The sequence below is a fragment of the Tripterygium wilfordii genome, chromosome 1 (genome assembly GCF_013401445.1).
Source record: "Tripterygium wilfordii isolate XIE 37 chromosome 1, ASM1340144v1, whole genome shotgun sequence".
NCBI lineage: Eukaryota > Viridiplantae > Streptophyta > Magnoliopsida > Celastrales > Celastraceae > Tripterygium > Tripterygium wilfordii.
Genome location: NC_052232.1, coordinates 10,701,937 through 10,720,181, shown reverse-complemented (window position 1 = coordinate 10,720,181; position 18,245 = coordinate 10,701,937). Strand labels below are relative to the sequence as shown.

At 38.7% G+C, this 18,245-nt stretch overlaps 2 protein-coding genes and 1 pseudogene across 2 annotated transcripts; all 3 read left to right on the top strand.

The window, feature by feature from the left end:
• The first annotated feature begins 336 nt into the window (after positions 1 to 336).
• Positions 337 to 10,755, top strand: LOC120000662 (aspartyl protease family protein 1-like). The gene is made up of 4 exons (XM_038848810.1): positions 337 to 988; positions 1,344 to 1,586; positions 1,699 to 1,931; positions 10,703 to 10,755. The coding sequence occupies exons 2-4, from the start codon at positions 1,546 to 1,548 to the stop codon at positions 10,738 to 10,740; spliced, it is 312 nt and encodes a 103-aa protein (XP_038704738.1). The 5' UTR covers positions 337 to 988; positions 1,344 to 1,545; the 3' UTR covers positions 10,741 to 10,755.
• LOC120000068 (aspartyl protease family protein 1-like) lies at positions 4,222 to 8,359 on the top strand. Its single transcript, XM_038847969.1, has 10 exons — positions 4,222 to 5,175; positions 5,632 to 5,749; positions 6,041 to 6,276; positions 6,398 to 6,622; positions 6,707 to 6,842; positions 6,928 to 7,001; positions 7,077 to 7,176; positions 7,266 to 7,323; positions 7,857 to 7,928; positions 8,034 to 8,359. The coding sequence occupies exons 1-10, from the start codon at positions 4,880 to 4,882 to the stop codon at positions 8,303 to 8,305; spliced, it is 1,587 nt and encodes a 528-aa protein (XP_038703897.1). The 5' UTR covers positions 4,222 to 4,879; the 3' UTR covers positions 8,306 to 8,359.
• Positions 10,756 to 11,422: 667 nt separating the features above from the next.
• LOC120000738 lies at positions 11,423 to 16,018 on the top strand (annotated as a pseudogene).
• The last annotated feature ends 2,227 nt before the right edge of the window (positions 16,019 to 18,245 follow it).

Sequence of the window (18,245 nt, the reverse complement as noted above, 5' to 3'; positions counted from 1 at the left end):
CATGGACTTGGGTCTTAATTGATGCATTGGGCCTTAGTTTATACTTAAGGACGGACTTAAGAAAAAGCTGTAGGCCCATATTTTGAGCTGGGCCAGGCTGGCCATATAGTAATTTATGACCAATCCTCATCCGTTGGATCAGAAAAGGTAATCAACGTGGTGCCCATCGAAGCGTGTCACAATTTTTTGGAGCGATTCGAAAATGGTCAGAAAGCTTCCCGCTCTTTCCAAACTTCCTCCAAAGCTTCTGTGGGCCCCACTAACTAACTCTCTCTCCATCACGTCAAGATCTAGGGTTTAACCTTCAATTGGGCGGAGCCCATCAAGAACTGGTCTCTCTCCACCGGAAAATTCTTCCGGTGGCCCGTCAAGAAGGGAGGCTTCGAGTATTATGCCATCTTGGCACAGGGCGATCGACTTCTGCGTTTGCGCCGTCAAGGCCAGCCCTGAGCAAAAAATTATTTGGAGGCCTTTATACATAAAAAACATAAAATATGACACAAGAAATAATAGAAAAGACTTACTTGAGAACTGAGATGAGAGCCATGGCTACCCTAATGCTCTTTGCGGTAGTGAAGAGAATGAAACCCTAGGATCGAATCTGAGCAACAGAATGTTGTGTAATTGGACTTTGTTTCAGTATACATTTATATATATATAAAAAATATATATATTGGGCCCCAGATTGAGGGCCCCCGGCGGTCGTCCAGGCCGGGCCGTGCTCAGGGCCGGCCCTGTGCGCTGTAGTAAGCTTTCCGATTTGGAGTCGCCCCTTGATTTCTATGACGGGAACTCGACTTTTCTGATTAGCTCGCTGGGATTGTAAGTTTCTTTTGTGTTTACTATCAAGTAAATTGAATTTGTATTTGTTTTGGTCGGTGTTTCGTTTCTTTTTGCACAGTTTGCAGTATGTGACAGTCGAATTGGAGATGCCAGGGATGAAATTCATGGTGACGCCATGTGATTGTAGTAGAGGCGCCTACTCAGGGTACCGCTTATGTTTCTTTATGTTCTATTCCCATTACTTTTTAAATTTTTTTTTAAAAAAATTGGAGTGTTACTGTTATGGATTTCTTGTTCACTTGATATGCATGACTTATGAGTTAATTTCAATGAATGAAATGTTTCCCTAGATGGAAATGCAACCACTTAATTGAATCCCCTAAAACGACATTGGTTGTCGGGGAATAGCATTTCGTTTTGTTTATCTTTCTAGTTTTAATATGAGCACTAGTCCAATGACTCTTTTGATCATATATTCATATGGGAGTGGCATTTCCTTTTGGTCTTAAAAGCATTATGATGTACTTATTGATTCCAGTAATGGATAACTATTGTCGCAGGAGTTTGAGCCAAGTGTTTACAGTCTTAAAGGGTCATCAACAGGCAAAAGGGTCACCTTCAACAACCTCTTGTGTGAACACCATACTCGCTGCCCTGGAACATTCAGTGATTGCCCTTACGTGGTCTCTTATGTCTCTGCTCAAACTTCTACTTCTGGGATTTTGGTGGAGGATGTTCTGTGCTTAGCTACAGGAGATACTAATGAGGAGTTGGTTGAGGCATATCACATATGTCACATTTGGGTAAGTTATTTGATTATGTACTGAACCGTTTTGTACTCCATATACAAGCATTGTTATCTTACTACAGAATCTGAATTTGGGTTGTAATTAAAATGTAATATGATTTGTGCAGCGGTGAACAGGTTCAGAGTGGTTCATTTCTTGACATTGGGGCTCCCAATGGCTTGTTTGCGCTTGGTAAAGAAAAGATATCAGTTCCTAGTATTTTATCCAGGGAAGACTTGATGGCAGATTCTTTACCTATGTCTTTTGGACATGATGGAATCAGAAGAATCAATTTTGGAGACAAGGGCAGTTCTGACCAGGAAGAGACCCCATTTAATGCCGAATCCACCACAGTAAATGGTAATTTCTCAATTTTTCTTGAAGCTTATTGTTCTCTTATATATTTGAATCTGATGAAATTATGAAAGGTTCTTAAATGGCAATCATGCATCTTATGCCTGGAGATATCTTGCAACCCGACTTATAATATTAGTTGGATCAAATTCAAGTGGGAACAACTTTGATTGATATGAATTTGACAGCCCCTTTTGAGTCTGGGACCTCTTTTGCATACCTGGTGGACCCAACTTATACAAGCCTTGTTGAGAATGTGAGTGCTCAAAATGAGTAAAAATTAAGTTTACAAGTCATCTCAGTTTTTATCCAATCAAAGATTTAGATTTTCTTTTTTGCTGTTCCATTCACAGAGCCGAGATAGGCGTGGTGCACCTGATTCGAGCATACCTTTTGAATATTGTTATAATATGAGGTTATAGTATCAAATTGTCTTCCTCTTCTTCTTCCTTTTGAATTAAAATCCTTAAGAACTATAATCATTTTCTCTTGATGGGCAGTCCCGATGCAAATACTAGTTTGATACCTATCCGGAGTTAAACTATGAAAGGAGGAAACCACTTTGCTGTCCATGTTCCTATAATTGTCATCTCCACTCCAGTGGTCCTCATTTCATCCCCTTTAATTTTTGTATCAAGACAAATCTTTAAATTAATGATTGACATTCTTCCAATTATCTAAATGTAGACTGAACTTCTTTATTGCTCGGCTGTTGTCAAGAGTGCAGAACTGAATGTTGTCGGGCGTAAGTTTTACCTATTGCATTTCATATTAGTTTGGTCAACATGGTGCTCTTTCAGCAACTTCCGGGAGGTCCTGTACATGAAACCAAACTGACCATATAAAACATTTTTAAATGGCATTCTTAATTGCCAGCATAAAATTTTGATGCATGCTATCTATTGAACCTTTGCATTAAGATATTTTTGTCCTTTTAATTTGCTTACTTACGTGCCAATTGATTGATTTTTGCACATAAAACTTTATGACTGGCTACTGTGTTGTGTTTGATCGAGAAAAACTTGTTTTGGGTTGGAAGAAGTTTGATTGTGAGTGCTTCTTTATGATACATATGAATTCTCTCCAATCTTCTGTAATTTACCGTTTCATTAAATTACATAATTTTCTTCCGCTTTTGCAAGTTATGACATTGATGAATATAATACTTTCCCAATTTAACGTTACAGCTCCATTCTACCTTCTGCTGTTGCCGCCGGATTAGGTAATTACCCTACTTCAAATTCAATCAGATGGAAGAGACCAGGAATATTTCACAGAGTTCAGTTGCCTTACCGTCTTACCATATCCATACATCTTTCCTGTCAGTCTTCAGTTTCACCTTCGCATTATCTCTATTGCTCTAGTAGTTGTATGATCATATGCTTTTTTTCCACAGCTGATGCAGGTGCCCCGTAGTACTTTTGACATTTTGAATTTTTTATTATCAGGTCGTGTATAGTATAGTGAACCGTACACAATATAGTGAAACTCAGGATGGAAGGTGTGAGTTCCAGATGAAGAGGAAACGTAGCAGATATTCCTGGTATATATACACACCCCTTTCCTTTCCTCCTTATGGTGGTGATTGGTAGTCAGCACATATTGAGCGACAGACATTTAGTAGTAATCTTCTTCAAACTCCGAAGAACAGACTTGAGTGGTCCATGGCTTCAAGTAAAGTCTGATGACCAAAAATGGAGCACAACTGAACTGGGTGATGATTAAACATTGGACTTGGACTTGGACTTGATGAATCCACACACAAGGTGAAATAGGGCGTCCCTGTACATCAATGGTAAGCTGTTTCTGCTGAAACTCTCTCAGATTTCATGGTTTACTTTTTGACTTAGAGAGCAATTCTAAGAAAAAGCAGACACATCATGTTATTTTCTTTGTGGGTGGGTGGTCGTAAAATTTAAGACCGGAAAGTTTGTCTGAAGCCGGCAATCTCGGGGCTATCGAAGTCGTTTCGTGGCGCGTTTGATTTTATTTTCAATGGTTGGCTGTTTGTTTGACAAATCCAGTTAAGTTAAGATAGACATCATTCATGTGTCCAACTAGTGGTGTAAACTGTAAAGCACTTGATGTGTGACACGTTTTTAGGACAGGTGGAGGGTTTTGTGATAGTGGTAGTAGCCCAGCCAATAATTGACTTGCATGTCAACAGGTCTTTTACCCCTTCCCAACAACTACCAACTACCTCTCTTCCTCGTATTCTCACTGTATTCCCCGTGTTTCTAGTTTTTATTTTTTGTCATTTCCACCGTCGTTTCTCTGTCTGAACTTTCACATATGCCCCCACTTCTCATGTAAATACTAAATTACCTTATCATAACATTTTCACGGCAAATTGATAAGAGAGAGAAGAAAGACAAATCCATTCGCAAAAGACCGAAATCGCTTGGAGAAGTCCAAGATCATGTGAAATAGGCTCACTCTTGCGTGATTGATGATTACGCGATTGTATTTCATAAAGACATGGGGCCCGCACCGTCGGACTTCGTAACTTTGGCACCCAAAACTGGCGGTGTTTATTTTCTTCATCAAAAGCTTCTCGAGACAGAGATAGTGAGAGGCGTAAGCTGCTGCTGCTTCCCTTCACGGCCCTTACTGAGTTACTGTCCCTCCGATCAGGTGGGAACAACTCTCCTTTCGAAGACCATCTTCTTCGCTTCTTACTAGTTTTTCATTCAGTCTCTCTCTCTCTCTTGTTCGGGTTTGGTTTGGTTTCTGGGTGCCCCACCCTCCCTCCTATCAGGTGGGAACGCTATCCGCTGCCACTACAAAGTCGTTTCTCTTTTCAACACTTCCATTTCTCTGAATTACCCAAAAACTCGTCCCTTCTCTCTCACACAAACGAAATCTTCAATTTTTCTGAATACCCAAAAGCTTCTCTCTGTGGAAAGTTCGTTACTTGTTTTCCTTTTTTTTCTTCTTCTTCTTCTTCCTGAGCGATGGTGGCTTGGACAGGGACTTGGGCTTTAATATGGGCGTTGATGTTGGCTTGGGCCTGGCAGAGCTGTGATGGGTTCGGTACATTCGGTTTCGATGTTCATCACCGCTTCTCCGATCCCGTCAAGGGGATTCTGTCCGTGGATGAGCTACCGGAGAAGGGCTCCGTGGAATACTACTCGACTATGGCCCACCTAGACCGAGTGATGCGTGGCCGACTCCTAGCGGGGTCGGACGATCAGACGGCCCTCACTTTCTTCAATGGCAATGACACTTACAGGCTTAGCTCTTTGGGATTGTACGGCTCTCCATCTCTTAAGCTACTCTAACTTTAATTGTTTTGTCCTTATGAGCGTAATTTTCTTTTGGTAATATTAGAGGTTTGGGCAAGCGTTGAAGAGTTGCATAGTGGTGCACTGGTGCTTTTGGATTTATTTCCTGTTTGGTAGCCAAGAAAGTGGAGGAAATTAGCGAAAAAGAGAAATCCCTTAGATTAGGAAAACAAGAGGAGTTAGATTCGTTTGCTTGCCCTGTAAAATAACCTGTTAGTTATATTGGCCTTTCCCACCATAATTTTAATGAATGAATAGTTTTGGTATTAATGATAAAATTTGCTTCATTTTCTTCCCTCTATTTTTGCATGACCAAACAGGGGGTTAAGGTTTCGGCATACCTTTTACTGTGCTTTTGTTCCTCTTTTCCTTCTCTGGTGATTGTTCTGTTGACTATGGTTTATCTGCTGATTGTATTTCAGTCTCTATTATGCCAATATAACAGTCGGAACTCCGAGAAAATGGTTCCTTGTAGCACTGGACACGGGCAGTGACCTTTTCTGGTTACCATGTGACTGTACCAGTTGTGTTCATGGACAGGTAATGTTAATTTTTAAAGTGAGAAGTTTTTCTTCAGTCACTTGCTTTGTAAGTTTATTCTGTGACTTTGTGGTGTTTCTCTTTATATGAGTGACATATAGAAACTTTGATATGCCCCGCAATTTGGACATTATTGTATCATTCTAAGCTTTTCTCTGCTAACACAATCTCAAGTTAAATCTCGTGAAAATGTGCTTAATTCTTCCCAGTGCCAAGCTGTGGAACTGTTCGTTGCTGTTATGATTATCTCTACTTTACCTTTGACAAGTTCCTGGTGTTTTTATAAAACAGCAAATTGACTTTAACATCTACAGTCCGAGTGAATCATCGACAAGTGCAGAGGTTAATTGCAGCAGTTCCTTATGTGCATTGCAGAAACAATGCTCATCTGCTCGTGACACTTGTCCTTATAAAGTGCAGTATCTTTCTAACAACACTTCAACGACTGGGGTTTTGGTAGAGGATGTATTGCACTTGACCCCAGATGATAGTCAATTTCAAGTTGTTGACACACAGATCACGTTAGGGTCAGTAACGTCTTTATTATTTTTGATTAGAGAAACCTGCTACATTAATCTTGGCTGCAACATAAGCTTAGCAAATTTTATTGCTTTTCAGAACTTTGTAACGTATGCTTTTCTGTTGCAGTTGTGGGCAGCAGCAAACAGGTTCTTTTTTGGAGGGTGCAGCTCCAAATGGCCTATTCGGACTTGGTATGAGTAATATATCGGTTCCAAGCATTTTAGCAGAGCAAGGGATTGTTTCAAATTCTTTCTCCATGTGCTTTGGACCCGGGATTGGGAGAATCAGATTTGGAGATAAAGGAACCTCGGATCAAGGAGAAACATCTTTCAATATTCTTGGACGACGGCAGTAAGTAAAGTTATTTCTTGAGTAAATAGTGAAATCCTATACTGGTTGTATTAACTGTTTTTGCATTTGGAAATGTTTCAACAGTCCAACATACAATGTCAGCATCACTCAAATAAACATGAATGGAACTGTTACTGATCTCGATTTCAGTGCAATTTTTGACTCCGGTACCTCATTCACATACCTGAATGATCCAGCTTATACACATATATCCGAGAGTGTGAGTCTTTTTTGCTGATGAGTTATTTGCTAGTTGTATAGTATATTTCTTGTCAAAATAAAAACAAGTTGTTGCATGTTTGCAGTTTGATTCTTTCATAAAAGAAAAGCGGCATTCTTCTGATCCCGATATCCCTTTTGAATACTGTTATGACATAAGGTAATTTCTATACAAATTGGTAAGTCTTATTTTCAATCCTTTAAAAAACTCATAAAGATTACACTTCACATGCAGTCCAAACCAATCAACTATAGACATTCCCAATTTAAATCTGACAATGAAAGGGGGGCAGCAGTTTTTTGTCACCGATCCATTAGTGTTTATATCTAATCAGGTAAGGCCACACAGCCCACACCTCTTGGTTTGCAATATCTTGCTGCTGTCTCTTTAAGTTTCCTTAAACTTGATTCTTGCAATCTGCAGAATCAAACAATATTTTGCCTAGGACTTGTCAGAAGTGGAGATGTGAATATCATTGGAGGCAAGTATCCACTAACATATACTATTGCTTGTTTTTGGAACATTAATTTATAAACTTTGATATTGTTAGAGTTAATTAGTTTTATTTATACTTTCATGAGGATTCCTCTTAGGGTGATCTGCGTGATTATGCGTGTTGCCTGTGCCTGTATATCGGACAATTCTGAACTCTGAACTTCGGATAAGTGGTGGAAAATTCTTGACTAAAAGTTAAACAGCAATTTGAGTTCAAGAAAGGTGTCTAACGACTTATATCAGTTCCCCTAGCAAACAAACATTGCAGTCTTAAAAGTGTTTCTAAGAATCAGCCTCGTGTAATTTAGAGGCATGGACCGATCGTGAAATTATACGTCAAAAACAGAAAAAGAAAAGAGGCGTGAAATTTTTTTATATATAATCAGAAGATACATGAATTTAGATGTTCAAAATGGTTGATGGCTCTCACAATTGGATAATACCTCTCTCTATTTATGTTTTTCTTGTTTACTTCGAGAAATTGTTTATCGCCATGTAAAATTTGTATTCTTGTTCCAGAAAACTTCATGACTGGTTATCGGATAGTTTTTGATCGCGAGAAGATGGTATTGGGTTGGAGGGCTTCTGACTGTGAGTATAATGCAGCCATTTTACTGAAATTTTATGGTTGATACCTTCTCTCACCCCCTGATCCTTTAGTGTGTAGTGATGAGATCTGTCTAACTGTCTTTGTAGGTTACGATATTCCAAACTCCAACACTCTACCGATCAGCCCAACAGGCTCTACCGCAGTTTCCCCAGCCACAGCACTCGATCCGCAAGCTACAGCGGGAGGGAGAAACAATCCTCAGGTATCAAGTATACCATCGAACGCTGGAAATGGTCCACTGCAGTTGAACCCATTTGCTTATTTTTCCATTATTGTTTCGCCATTTTTTGATCATTGTTTCTCCATTTCTTTTTGCCAATTGTTTTTCCTCCTTTCCATGAGAGTATTTTATGTATGAATTGGCATTCTTCTAGTTAAAGTTACAGGGTATACCAGAAACATTATTAGCCAAGTGTTGTAAATATTTCTTTTGACAGAAACTAAAAAAATTGGTCCATTCTAACATAATTGATTAGAGGGCCAAAGCCATATAGTTGGTCTTCAAATCTCGAAACAGAGACTTCTGCCTCGCCTGATTGATCAGAGAAGAATGGTGTAAGCTGGGGAAAGGAACAAGCACCACCATCCTAACAAAATGAGATTTCTTGTTTAACAATTTATTAGCGGTTTAAGGGATTTTTTTTTTTGCTTGTGATTTTTTTTGATTGGTGTGAAGTGCTTTTTTAATGATTGGTGGGTACTCAGTTTAATTCTCAAGTCAACTAAGAGCAATACGTTGTCTCAATTTACTCTATCATACGCAGGCTTGACAGTTCAAATTTAGACTCATATCGGATGTATAAAGGGTAAACTTGTATGATTTCGTTCTCTAATTTTTTGTAAATACAATGATGTATGTGAAATGAATTATATCCTCTTTTTATCCCTATGTTGAACAGATAACTTATGTAATTTCTTGGGAATTATAAAAAATCATCCATGGACTTGGGTCTTAATTGGTGCATTGGGCCTTTGTTTTTACTTAAGAACGGGCTTAAGAAGAATCTGTAGGCCCATGTTTTGAGTTAGTAATTTTTGACCAATCCTCATCCGTTGGATCAGAAAAGGTCATCAACGTGGTGCCCATCGAAGCGTCCCACAACTTTTTGGCGCGAGTCGAAAATGGTCAGAAAGCTTTGTAAAAACTAAAAACCCGCTCTTTCCAAACTTCCTCTAATGCATATGTGTGCCCCACCTAACTGACTCTCTCTCAATCGCTCGCGCGTAACCTTCAATTGAGCAGAGCCCATCGAGAACTGGTCTCTCTCCACCGGGAAATTCTTTGTCTGGCCCGTTAAGAAGCGAAGCTTCGAGTACTATGCCATCTTGGAACACCGCGATCGACTCCTGCGTTTGCGCGGTCGTAAGCTTTCCTATCTGGAGTTGCCCCTTGCTTTCTCTGACGGGAACTCGAATTTTCGGATTAGCTCGCTGGGATTGTAGGTTTTTTTGTGTTTACTATCAACTAAATTGAATTTGTGTTTGTTTTGGTTTCTTCAATCGGTGTTTCGTTTCTTTTTGTACAGTTTGCACTATGCGACAGTCGAATTGGGAACGCCAGGGATGAAATTCATGGTGGCGCTTGATACTGGGAAGTGATCTGTTTTGGGTACAATGTGATTGTAGTAGATGCGAGCCTACTCGGGGTACTGCTTATGCTTCTCTATGTTCTATTCTCAATACTTTTTGAATTTTTTTATTTAATTGGGAGTGATGGGTTTCTTGTTCACTTGATATGCACGACTTATGAGTTAATTACAATGGATGAGATGTTTCCCCTGATGGAAATGCTAACCAATTAATTGAACGTTTAAATGTTAATCCCCTTAAACGACCTTGGTTGTTGGGGAATAGCATTTCGTTTTGTTAATCTTTCAAGATTCAATATGAGCACTAGTCCAATGACTCTTTTGATCATATGGGAGTGGCATTTCCTTTTTATCTTGAAGGCATTATGATGTATTATTGATTCCAGTAATGGATAACTATTGTTGCAGGAGTTTGAGATTGTTTACAGTCCTAAAGGGTCAACAACAAGCAAAAGAGCCAACTGCAACAACCTCTTGTGTGAACACCATAATCGCTGCCCTGGAACATTCAGTGATCGCCCTTACATGGTCGCTTATGTCTCTGCTCAAACTTCTGCTTCTGGGATTTTGGTGAGGAGGATGTTCTGTGCTTAGCAACGGGAGATACTAATGAGGAGTTGGTTGAGGCATATGTCACATTTGGGTAAGTTATTTGATTATGTACTGAACTGTTCTGAACTCCATATGCCAGCATTGTTATCTTACTACAGAATCTGGATTTGAGTTGTAATGAAAATCAGAAAATGTAATATATGATTTGTGCAGCTGTGGACTGGTTCAGAGTGGTTCATTTCTTGATGTTACAGCTCCCAATGGCTTATTTGGGCTCGTATGGAAAAGTATCAGTTCCTAGAATTTTATCCCGGGAAGGCTTGACGGCAGATTCCTTTCTCTATATGTTTTGGACATGATGGTTGGGTACCCTGACTTCCTTTGCCCGAGTCAAGTAGCAGTTTGATACCTGGACCGTCTTGACTGTCTTTCTCAAGCCACCAGAGAGGAAAAGAAAAGATCTCCAGGAAGAGACCCCATTTAATGCGAATCCACCACGGTAAGTGGTAATTTCTCAAATTTTCTTCAAGCCTATTTGTTTTCTTATATATTTGAATCTGATGAAAAGTTGTTAAATGGCAATCATGCATCTTATGCCTGGAGATATCTTGCAGCCCGACTTATAATATTACAGTGGTTCAAATTCGAGTAGGAACAACTTTAATTGTCATATCCACTCCTTTAGTCCTCATCTCATTCCCTTAATTTTTGTATCAAGACAGTCTTTAAATTAATTTGACATTCTTCCATTTATCTAAATGCAGACTGAACTTGTTTATTGCTTGGCTGTTGTCAAGAGAACAGAACTGAATATTGTCGGGGTTGAGTTTTACATATTGCATTTCATATTTTCATATTAGTTTGGTCAACATGATGCTCTTTCAGTGACTTCTGAGAGGTCGTGTACATGAAACCAAACTGACCATATAAAACATTTTTAATTGGCATTCTTAATTGCCTAACATAAAAAATTTGATGCATGCTATCTATTGAACCTTTGCATTAAGATATTTTTGTCCAATTAATGTGCTTACTTAGGTGCCAATTGATTGATTTGTGCACAGAAAACTTTATGACTGGCTACCGTGTTGTGTTTGATCGAGAAAAACTTGTTTTGGGTTGAAAGAAGTTTGATTGTGAGTGCTGCTTTATGATACATATGAATTCTCTCCAATATTCTGTTTCATTAAATAACAATTACATAATTTTCTGCCGCTTGTGCAGGTTATGACATTGATGAATATAATACTTTCCCAATTGAACGTAACAACTCCACTTGCCCTGCCGCCGGATTAGGTAACTACTCCACTCCAAGTTCGATGGAAGAGACCACGAATATTTCTCAGAGTTCAGTTGCCTTACCATCTTACCATAGCCATACATGCATCTTTCCTGTCAGTCTTCAGTTTCACCTTCGCATTATCTCTATTGCTCTAATAGTTCTATGATCGTACTTTTTTTTTTTTTTTTTTAATTTCCATAGCTGATGCAGGTGCTCCATAGTAACATATTGATTCTTAGGTCATGTATAGTATAGTGAACGTACACAATATAGTTAGAACATTTCATTATAGATGGTTCTTTTGCTCCCCTTCAGGGTTCTGTTCAACCATATTGTGTCAGCTTGGGCCTTTAGAACCTCTTGTTTAGCAGGCCTTAAGTTTCTGTTCCATGTTAATTATTCTTTTTTTTTTTGTCATTTTCATCACGAGTTCCAGATGAAGTGGAAACGTAGCAAATACTCCTGGTAAATACAGTATATATATGCACTCCTTTCCTTTCCTCTTACAAGGTGGTAATTGGTAGTCAGCACATATTGACCAACATTTAGTAGCAATCTTCTCCAAACTCGCAAGAACAGACTCCAGGCGGCAATGGCTTCAAGTCCGATGACCAGACCAGACCAGATGTAGAGAAGATATTTAATTGCTAACTCGAATGAGTCCATGGAGAACATTTCATGGTTTACTTTGACTTTTGACGAGTGAAATAGGCCCCACTTTCGTGATTGTTGAATAACTACACGATTGGATTATGTAAGTCCTGGGGCCCGCCCCGTCGGACTTTTTGAAATTCGCACCAAAACACACGTCGTTTCTTCCTTCTTCAAAACCTTCAAGACAGAGACGGAGAGACGGAGAGTGAGAGACGTAAGCTGCTGCTTCCCTTCACTTTATTAACGAGAAAGAAGCATCGACCCCTCCCTCCAATCAGGTGGGAACGCTGTCCGCTGCAACCACAAAGTCGTTTCTCTTTTTAACACTTCCATTTCTCTGTATTACCCAAAAACTCCTCTCTCACAGTCTCACACACGAAAGAGAGACTGTATTCACAATAATTCCAATTTTTCTGAGTAACCAAAAGCTTCTCTCTGGAAAGTTAGTTACTCGTTTTTTTTCCCCTTCCCTTCTCTTTGAGCGATGGTGGCTTGGGCATGGACATGGGTTTTAGTATGGGCGTTGATGTTGGGTTGGGCCTGGCAGAGCTGTGATGGGTTCGGTACATTCGGTTTCGATGTTCATCACCGCTTCTCCGATCCCATCAAGGGGCTTCTGGGCGTCGATGATCTGCCGGAGAAGGGCTCCGTGGAATACTACTCGACTATGGTCAACCTAGACCGAGTGATGCGTGGTCGGCATCTAGCGGAGTCGGACGATCAGACGGCCCTCACTTTCTTCAATGGCGATGACACTTACTGGCTTAACTCTTTGGGATTGTACGTCTCTCCATCTCTTAAGCTATTCTTAACTTTAATTATTTTGTCCTTATGAGCGTAATTTTCCTTTGGGAATATTAGAGTTTTGGGCAAGCGTTGAAGAGTTGCATGGTGGTGCACTGTTGCTTTTGGATTTATTTCCTGTTTGGTAGCCAAGTAAGTGGAGGAAAGTAGCGAAAAAGAGGAATCCATTAGATTAGGAAAGCAAGAGGAGTAATATTTGTTTGCTTAACTGATAAAATAACCTGTTAGTTATATTGGCCTTTCCCACCTTAATTTTGACGAATGAATAGTTTTGGTATTAATGAGAAAATTTACTTCATTTTCTTCCCTCTGTTTTTGCATAGACCAAACAGGGGGTTAATGTATCCGCATACCTTTTCTGTGCTTTTGTTCCTCTTTTCCTTCTCTGGAGATTGCTCTGTTGACTATGGTTTATCTGCTGATTGTATCTCAGTCTCTAGTATGCCAATATCACAGTCGGTACTCCGGGGAAATGGTTCCTTGTAGCACTGGAGACGAGCAGCGACCTTTTCTGGTTACCATGTGACTGTACCAGTTGTGTTCGTGGACTGGTTAGCCCAAATGGACAGGTAATGTTAATTTGACAAGTTTTGCTTCAGTCACTTGCTTTCTAAGTTTACTCTGGGATTTTGTGGTCTCTCTTTATATGAGTGACACATAGAAAGTTTGACATGGCTTCGCAATTTGGATATTATTCATTCATTCTAAGCTTTTTTCTGCTAACACAATCTCAAGTTGATTCTCGTGAAAAGGTGCTCAATTCTTCCCAGTTCTACGCCGTGGAACTGTTCATTGCTGTTATGATTTTCTCTATTTTTGACAAGTTCCTGGTGTTTGTATAAAACAGAACAAAATTGACTTTAACATCTACAGTCCGAATGCATCGTCAACAAGTGCAGAGGTTAATTGCAGCAATTCCTTATGTGCACAGCAGATACAATGCTCATCTGCTCGTGACAATTGTCCTTATAAAGTGGAATATGTTCCTAACAACACTTCATCGACTGGGGTTTTGGTAGAGGATGTATTGCACTTGACACCGGATGATAATCAATTTAAAGTTGTTGACACACGGATCATGTTAGGGTCGGTAACTTCCTTTGTTATTTTTGATATGAGAAGCATGCTACATTAATCTAGGCTGCAACATAAGCTTATCAAATTTTTGTTGCTTTTCAGAACTTTGTAACATATGCCTTTCTATTGCAGTTGTGGGCAGCAGCAAACAGGTTCATTCTTGGAGGGTGCAGCTCCAAATGGCCTATTGGGACTTGGCATGAGTAATATATCGGTTCCAAGCATTTTAGCAGAGCAAGGGATTGCTTCAAATTCTTTCTCCATGTGCTTTGGACATGGGATTGGGAGAATCAGATTTGGAGATAAAGGAACCTCGGATCAAGGAGAGACACCACTCAATATTCTTGGTTCTTGAGTTAATCTTGAGTGAAATCCTACGCTAGTTGTATTAACTGTTTTTGTGTTTGGAAACGTTTCAACAGTCCAACATACAATGTCAGCATCACTCAAATAAACATGAATGGATCTATTACTGATATCGATTTCAGTGCAATTTTTGACTCTGGTGCCTCGTTCACATACCTGAATGATCCAGCCTATACGCGTATGTCGGAGAGTGTGAGTATTTTTGCTGATGAGTTCTTCGCTAGTTGTTTTAAATCTTTCTTGTCAAATAAAAATAAGTTGTCGCATGTTTGCAGTTTGATTCTTTCATAAAAGAAAAGCGGCATTCTTCTGATCTCGGTATCCCTTTTGAATACTGTTATGACATAAGGTAATTTCTATACAAATTGATAAGTCTTTTTTCAATGCTTTTAAAAAATTCATAAAGATTATACTTCACATGCAGTCCAAACCAAGCAACTATAGACATTCCCAATTTAAATCTGACAATGAGAGGGGGGCAGCAGTTTTTCGTCACTGATCCATTAGTGTTTATACCTACTGATCAGGTAAAGGCCACAGCTTTGGTTTACAATATCTTGCTGCTGTCTCTTTAAGTTTCGCTAAACTTGATACTTACAATCTGCAGAATCTAACAATATTTTGCCTAGGACTTGTCAGAAGTGATGTAAATATCATTGGAGGTAAGTATCCACTAACATATACTATTGCTTGTTTTTGGAACATTAATTTATACACTTTGATATTGTTAAAGTTGTTAATTAGTTTTATAATATTTATACTTCCACTGAGGATTCCTCTTAGGGTGATCTACGTGATTATGCCTGTATCTCGGACAATTCTGAACTCTGAACTTTGGATAAGTGGCGGAAAATTCTTGACGAAAAAATTGAACAGCTATTTGAGTTCAAGAATAGGTGGCTTACGACTTATTTCAGTTCCCCTAGCAAACGAACATTGCAGTCTTAAAAGTGTGCCCTCAGAATCAGCCTCGTGTAATTTGGAGGTGTGGACCGATCATGAAATTATACACCAAATACAGAAAAACAAGAGAGATGAATTAAAAGTTAAAACAAAAGAGACGTGAATTTTTTTGTATGGATAATCAAGAGACATGAATTAGATGTTCAAAATGGTTGATGGCTCTCACAATTGGATAATACCTCTCTCATTTTATTGTTTCTCCTTGTAAAATTTGTATTCTTGTTCCAGAAAATTTCATGACTGGTTATCGGATAGTTTTTGACCGCGAGAAGATGGTATTGGGTTGGAAGGCTTCTGACTGTGAGTATAATGCCCCATTTTATTGAAATTTCATGGCTGATAACTTCTTTCACCCCACTAATCCTTTAGTGTGTACCAATGATACCTGTGTTTGTAGGTTACGATGCTCCAAACTCCAACACTCTACCGATCAGCCCAACAGGCTCGACCGGTAGAGCTCCCCAAGTCACAGAAGCCACAGCAGGAGGGAACAACAATCCTCGGGTATCAAGTATACCGTCGAATGCTGCAAATGGTCCACTGCAGTTGAACCCATTTGCTTATGCTTCTATTATTGTTCTTCCATTTTTCACCATTTTTTGATCATTGCTTCTCCATTTCTGTTTCCAATTGTTTCTCCTCCTGTCCATAGGGTATTTTATCTACGAATAGGCATTCTTCTAGATAAAGTTACAGGGTATACCAGAACCATTGTTAGCCCAGTGTTGTAAATGTTTCTTTTGATAATAATGTTATAATAATACTTCGACAGAAACTAAAAAAAGGTCCATTCTAACATATAGTTGATTAGAGGGCCAAAGCCATACGGTTGGTCTTCAAATCTCAAAACAGATGCTGCAAACGTAGAGTAAATGGTCCTACCATAACCATTCCTAAATAGCTTATCCCACAGGAAGAAGAATCAGACAAGCACGTAGCCAAAGGGAGTGCTAAATAAAGAAAAACTAACCTCCAATCCCAAATGCTGTAGGGGCGGTTAGTCTTCTAATCGATTTGCAGTGCATCTGAGTTGCACTATTTAGCACAATGCCTAATTGGAGTCTTTCTAATGCTAAAGCATATGGCCTAGGGAGGTCCTAATTTTATTCTCCCTAGGAGAAATACTCTATTTTAGGCTGTTATCGAATATTGAAAGGACAAATTTGATGGGCAGCCCGTCCACCACTTATTGAAAGGACAAAGATACCTCAAATCTCCAGGAGTTAATTCAAGAATTTTTGCTTCAAGAAATAGTTGCATACTTGCATGCATATATGGACATTGTATAAGGATTATATTCAATATTTGCACCCGTAACATATGAAACATGCTTATAGCTTGTAAACTGCCCCATACAATATGTCCATCACATGTATACCCAGACTCAATATTTATAATAACATTTTCTACTGGAAAATATATACCCACGAGACCGTATAAAACTTCTCCACATACAAGGAGTTAGATTGGCCCTCGCAAGTCGCAATAGATCAAACAAATACAAGATACGGAAATAAACAATGGATAATGTTGTCTTCAAACAGCATATTAACATACCAGGACTATCACATGTTTCAACTTTTAAAATCATACCATGGACAAGAACGCATAAAAAGATTTGTATATGTTATACAATGGTATCTGACCATGACATACAAAAATGAATCGAGTAAAATTAATAGCTCCTCATAAAAAAAAGGTAAAATTAATAGCTAATTCATATTGTGCATACCGACCTGATCTGCATTAAATTTTCGATTCAAGGTTTTTGCACGATACAGAGAATTACACGAGACACAGACAAAACAAAGGAAAAATTATGACAACATAGCAACATGAAGTAAACACTCGTTATCGAAGGAAAAAATGACATAAAATTAGTCGTGCATTATAGTGAAACGTGTAGTACAAAAGGTTTCACCTTTCCAGGCTTAAGCATTTTGGTTCTTCCTGTCATCTAGATTCAAAAGTTGAGGAGGTGAACCTAACAAAATCTCCAAAGAGACGTGCAGCTGCTTCTGTGTTAATAATGAACTTGGTTGTCAGGTGAACCTATAGTTATAACTTATAATGGATAACTCTTCTGATAATGAAATTTAAACAACCAACACTTTGCACCAAAGGATTTAAAAATTCCCTACTTGTTCACGTCTTCCATTCCTACCAAGAGAACAAGATGCAAGTAACGACAGACATGATACTTGAAACACTTTCCCAAATTTGTCAAACCCAATTATTTAAAAAGGAAAAATAAAAGGTGCTGACATTATCCAGAATAGGCCAAATTATCATGAAATAGCATAATAAAATTTAGAAATATTGCAAAGAAAGAATTACACAACTACACTGTAAATACCCTAGTCTGCTCCTCTCATAGGCACGCAATTTTTCTTCATCAATCTCATCATCATCATTATCTTCATCGCTATTCTTATTTTCATCATCAAATATGCCAACAGGACCTTGAACATCTTCCTCCTTCATTCGCTGAAGTCCAAATTCAGAAGGATAGACACTTACGGACATAATTTGTCTGTCTCTAGGTACAAAGAAGCTCAACATTGCATACAAATCGACAGCCAATATAAACACAACCAACTTATCAGAAGAAACCTCACATATAAAAGCCCCAGCGTAAAAGAAAATGAACTGTTATATATAGCTGCACTTATTGATGTGGAGTTGCACACTCCTACTATTCTGTTTTTTAAAATATACACCTGCGACTTATTGATGTGAAGTTGCATACTCCAGGAGTTGGATTAAGAAACTAGCATTAACTATCCAAGTTGCGAAAATGCATGCAAATGAACTGACTAATTTTTTACACTGTCAGGTTTCTATCAATCATGATTGTGAGGAAGAACCTTTAAACTACCAAATGTTCAAACTTATGCTGCCTTTTCCTAAAGAATTACAAATTACTTAATGATCATATTTTGTTAAATAGTTAGACAGCACAAATTCAAATCAATTCCAAGATCTGATACCATACCTTAATGTGGTTCCAG

Bases quoted from the DNA above. Each gene is read 5' to 3' on its own strand.
- LOC120000068 (XM_038847969.1), top strand. From the start codon at position 4,880: ATGGTGGCTTGGACAGGGACTTGGGCTTTAATATGGGCGTTGATGTTG. The intron at 6,277-6,397 runs GTCAGTAACGTC...TTTCTGTTGCAG, and splicing joins GACACACAGATCACGTTAGG to TTGTGGGCAGCAGCAAACAG. The intron at 7,177-7,265 runs GTAAGGCCACAC...TGCAATCTGCAG, and splicing joins TAGTGTTTATATCTAATCAG to AATCAAACAATATTTTGCCT.
- LOC120000662 (XM_038848810.1), top strand. From the start codon at position 1,546: ATGAGGAGTTGGTTGAGGCATATCACATATGTCACATTTGG. The intron at 1,587-1,698 runs GTAAGTTATTTG...TGATTTGTGCAG, and splicing joins ATCACATATGTCACATTTGG to CGGTGAACAGGTTCAGAGTG. The intron at 1,932-10,702 runs GTAATTTCTCAA...GATATCTTGCAG, and splicing joins CGAATCCACCACAGTAAATG to CCCGACTTATAATATTACAG.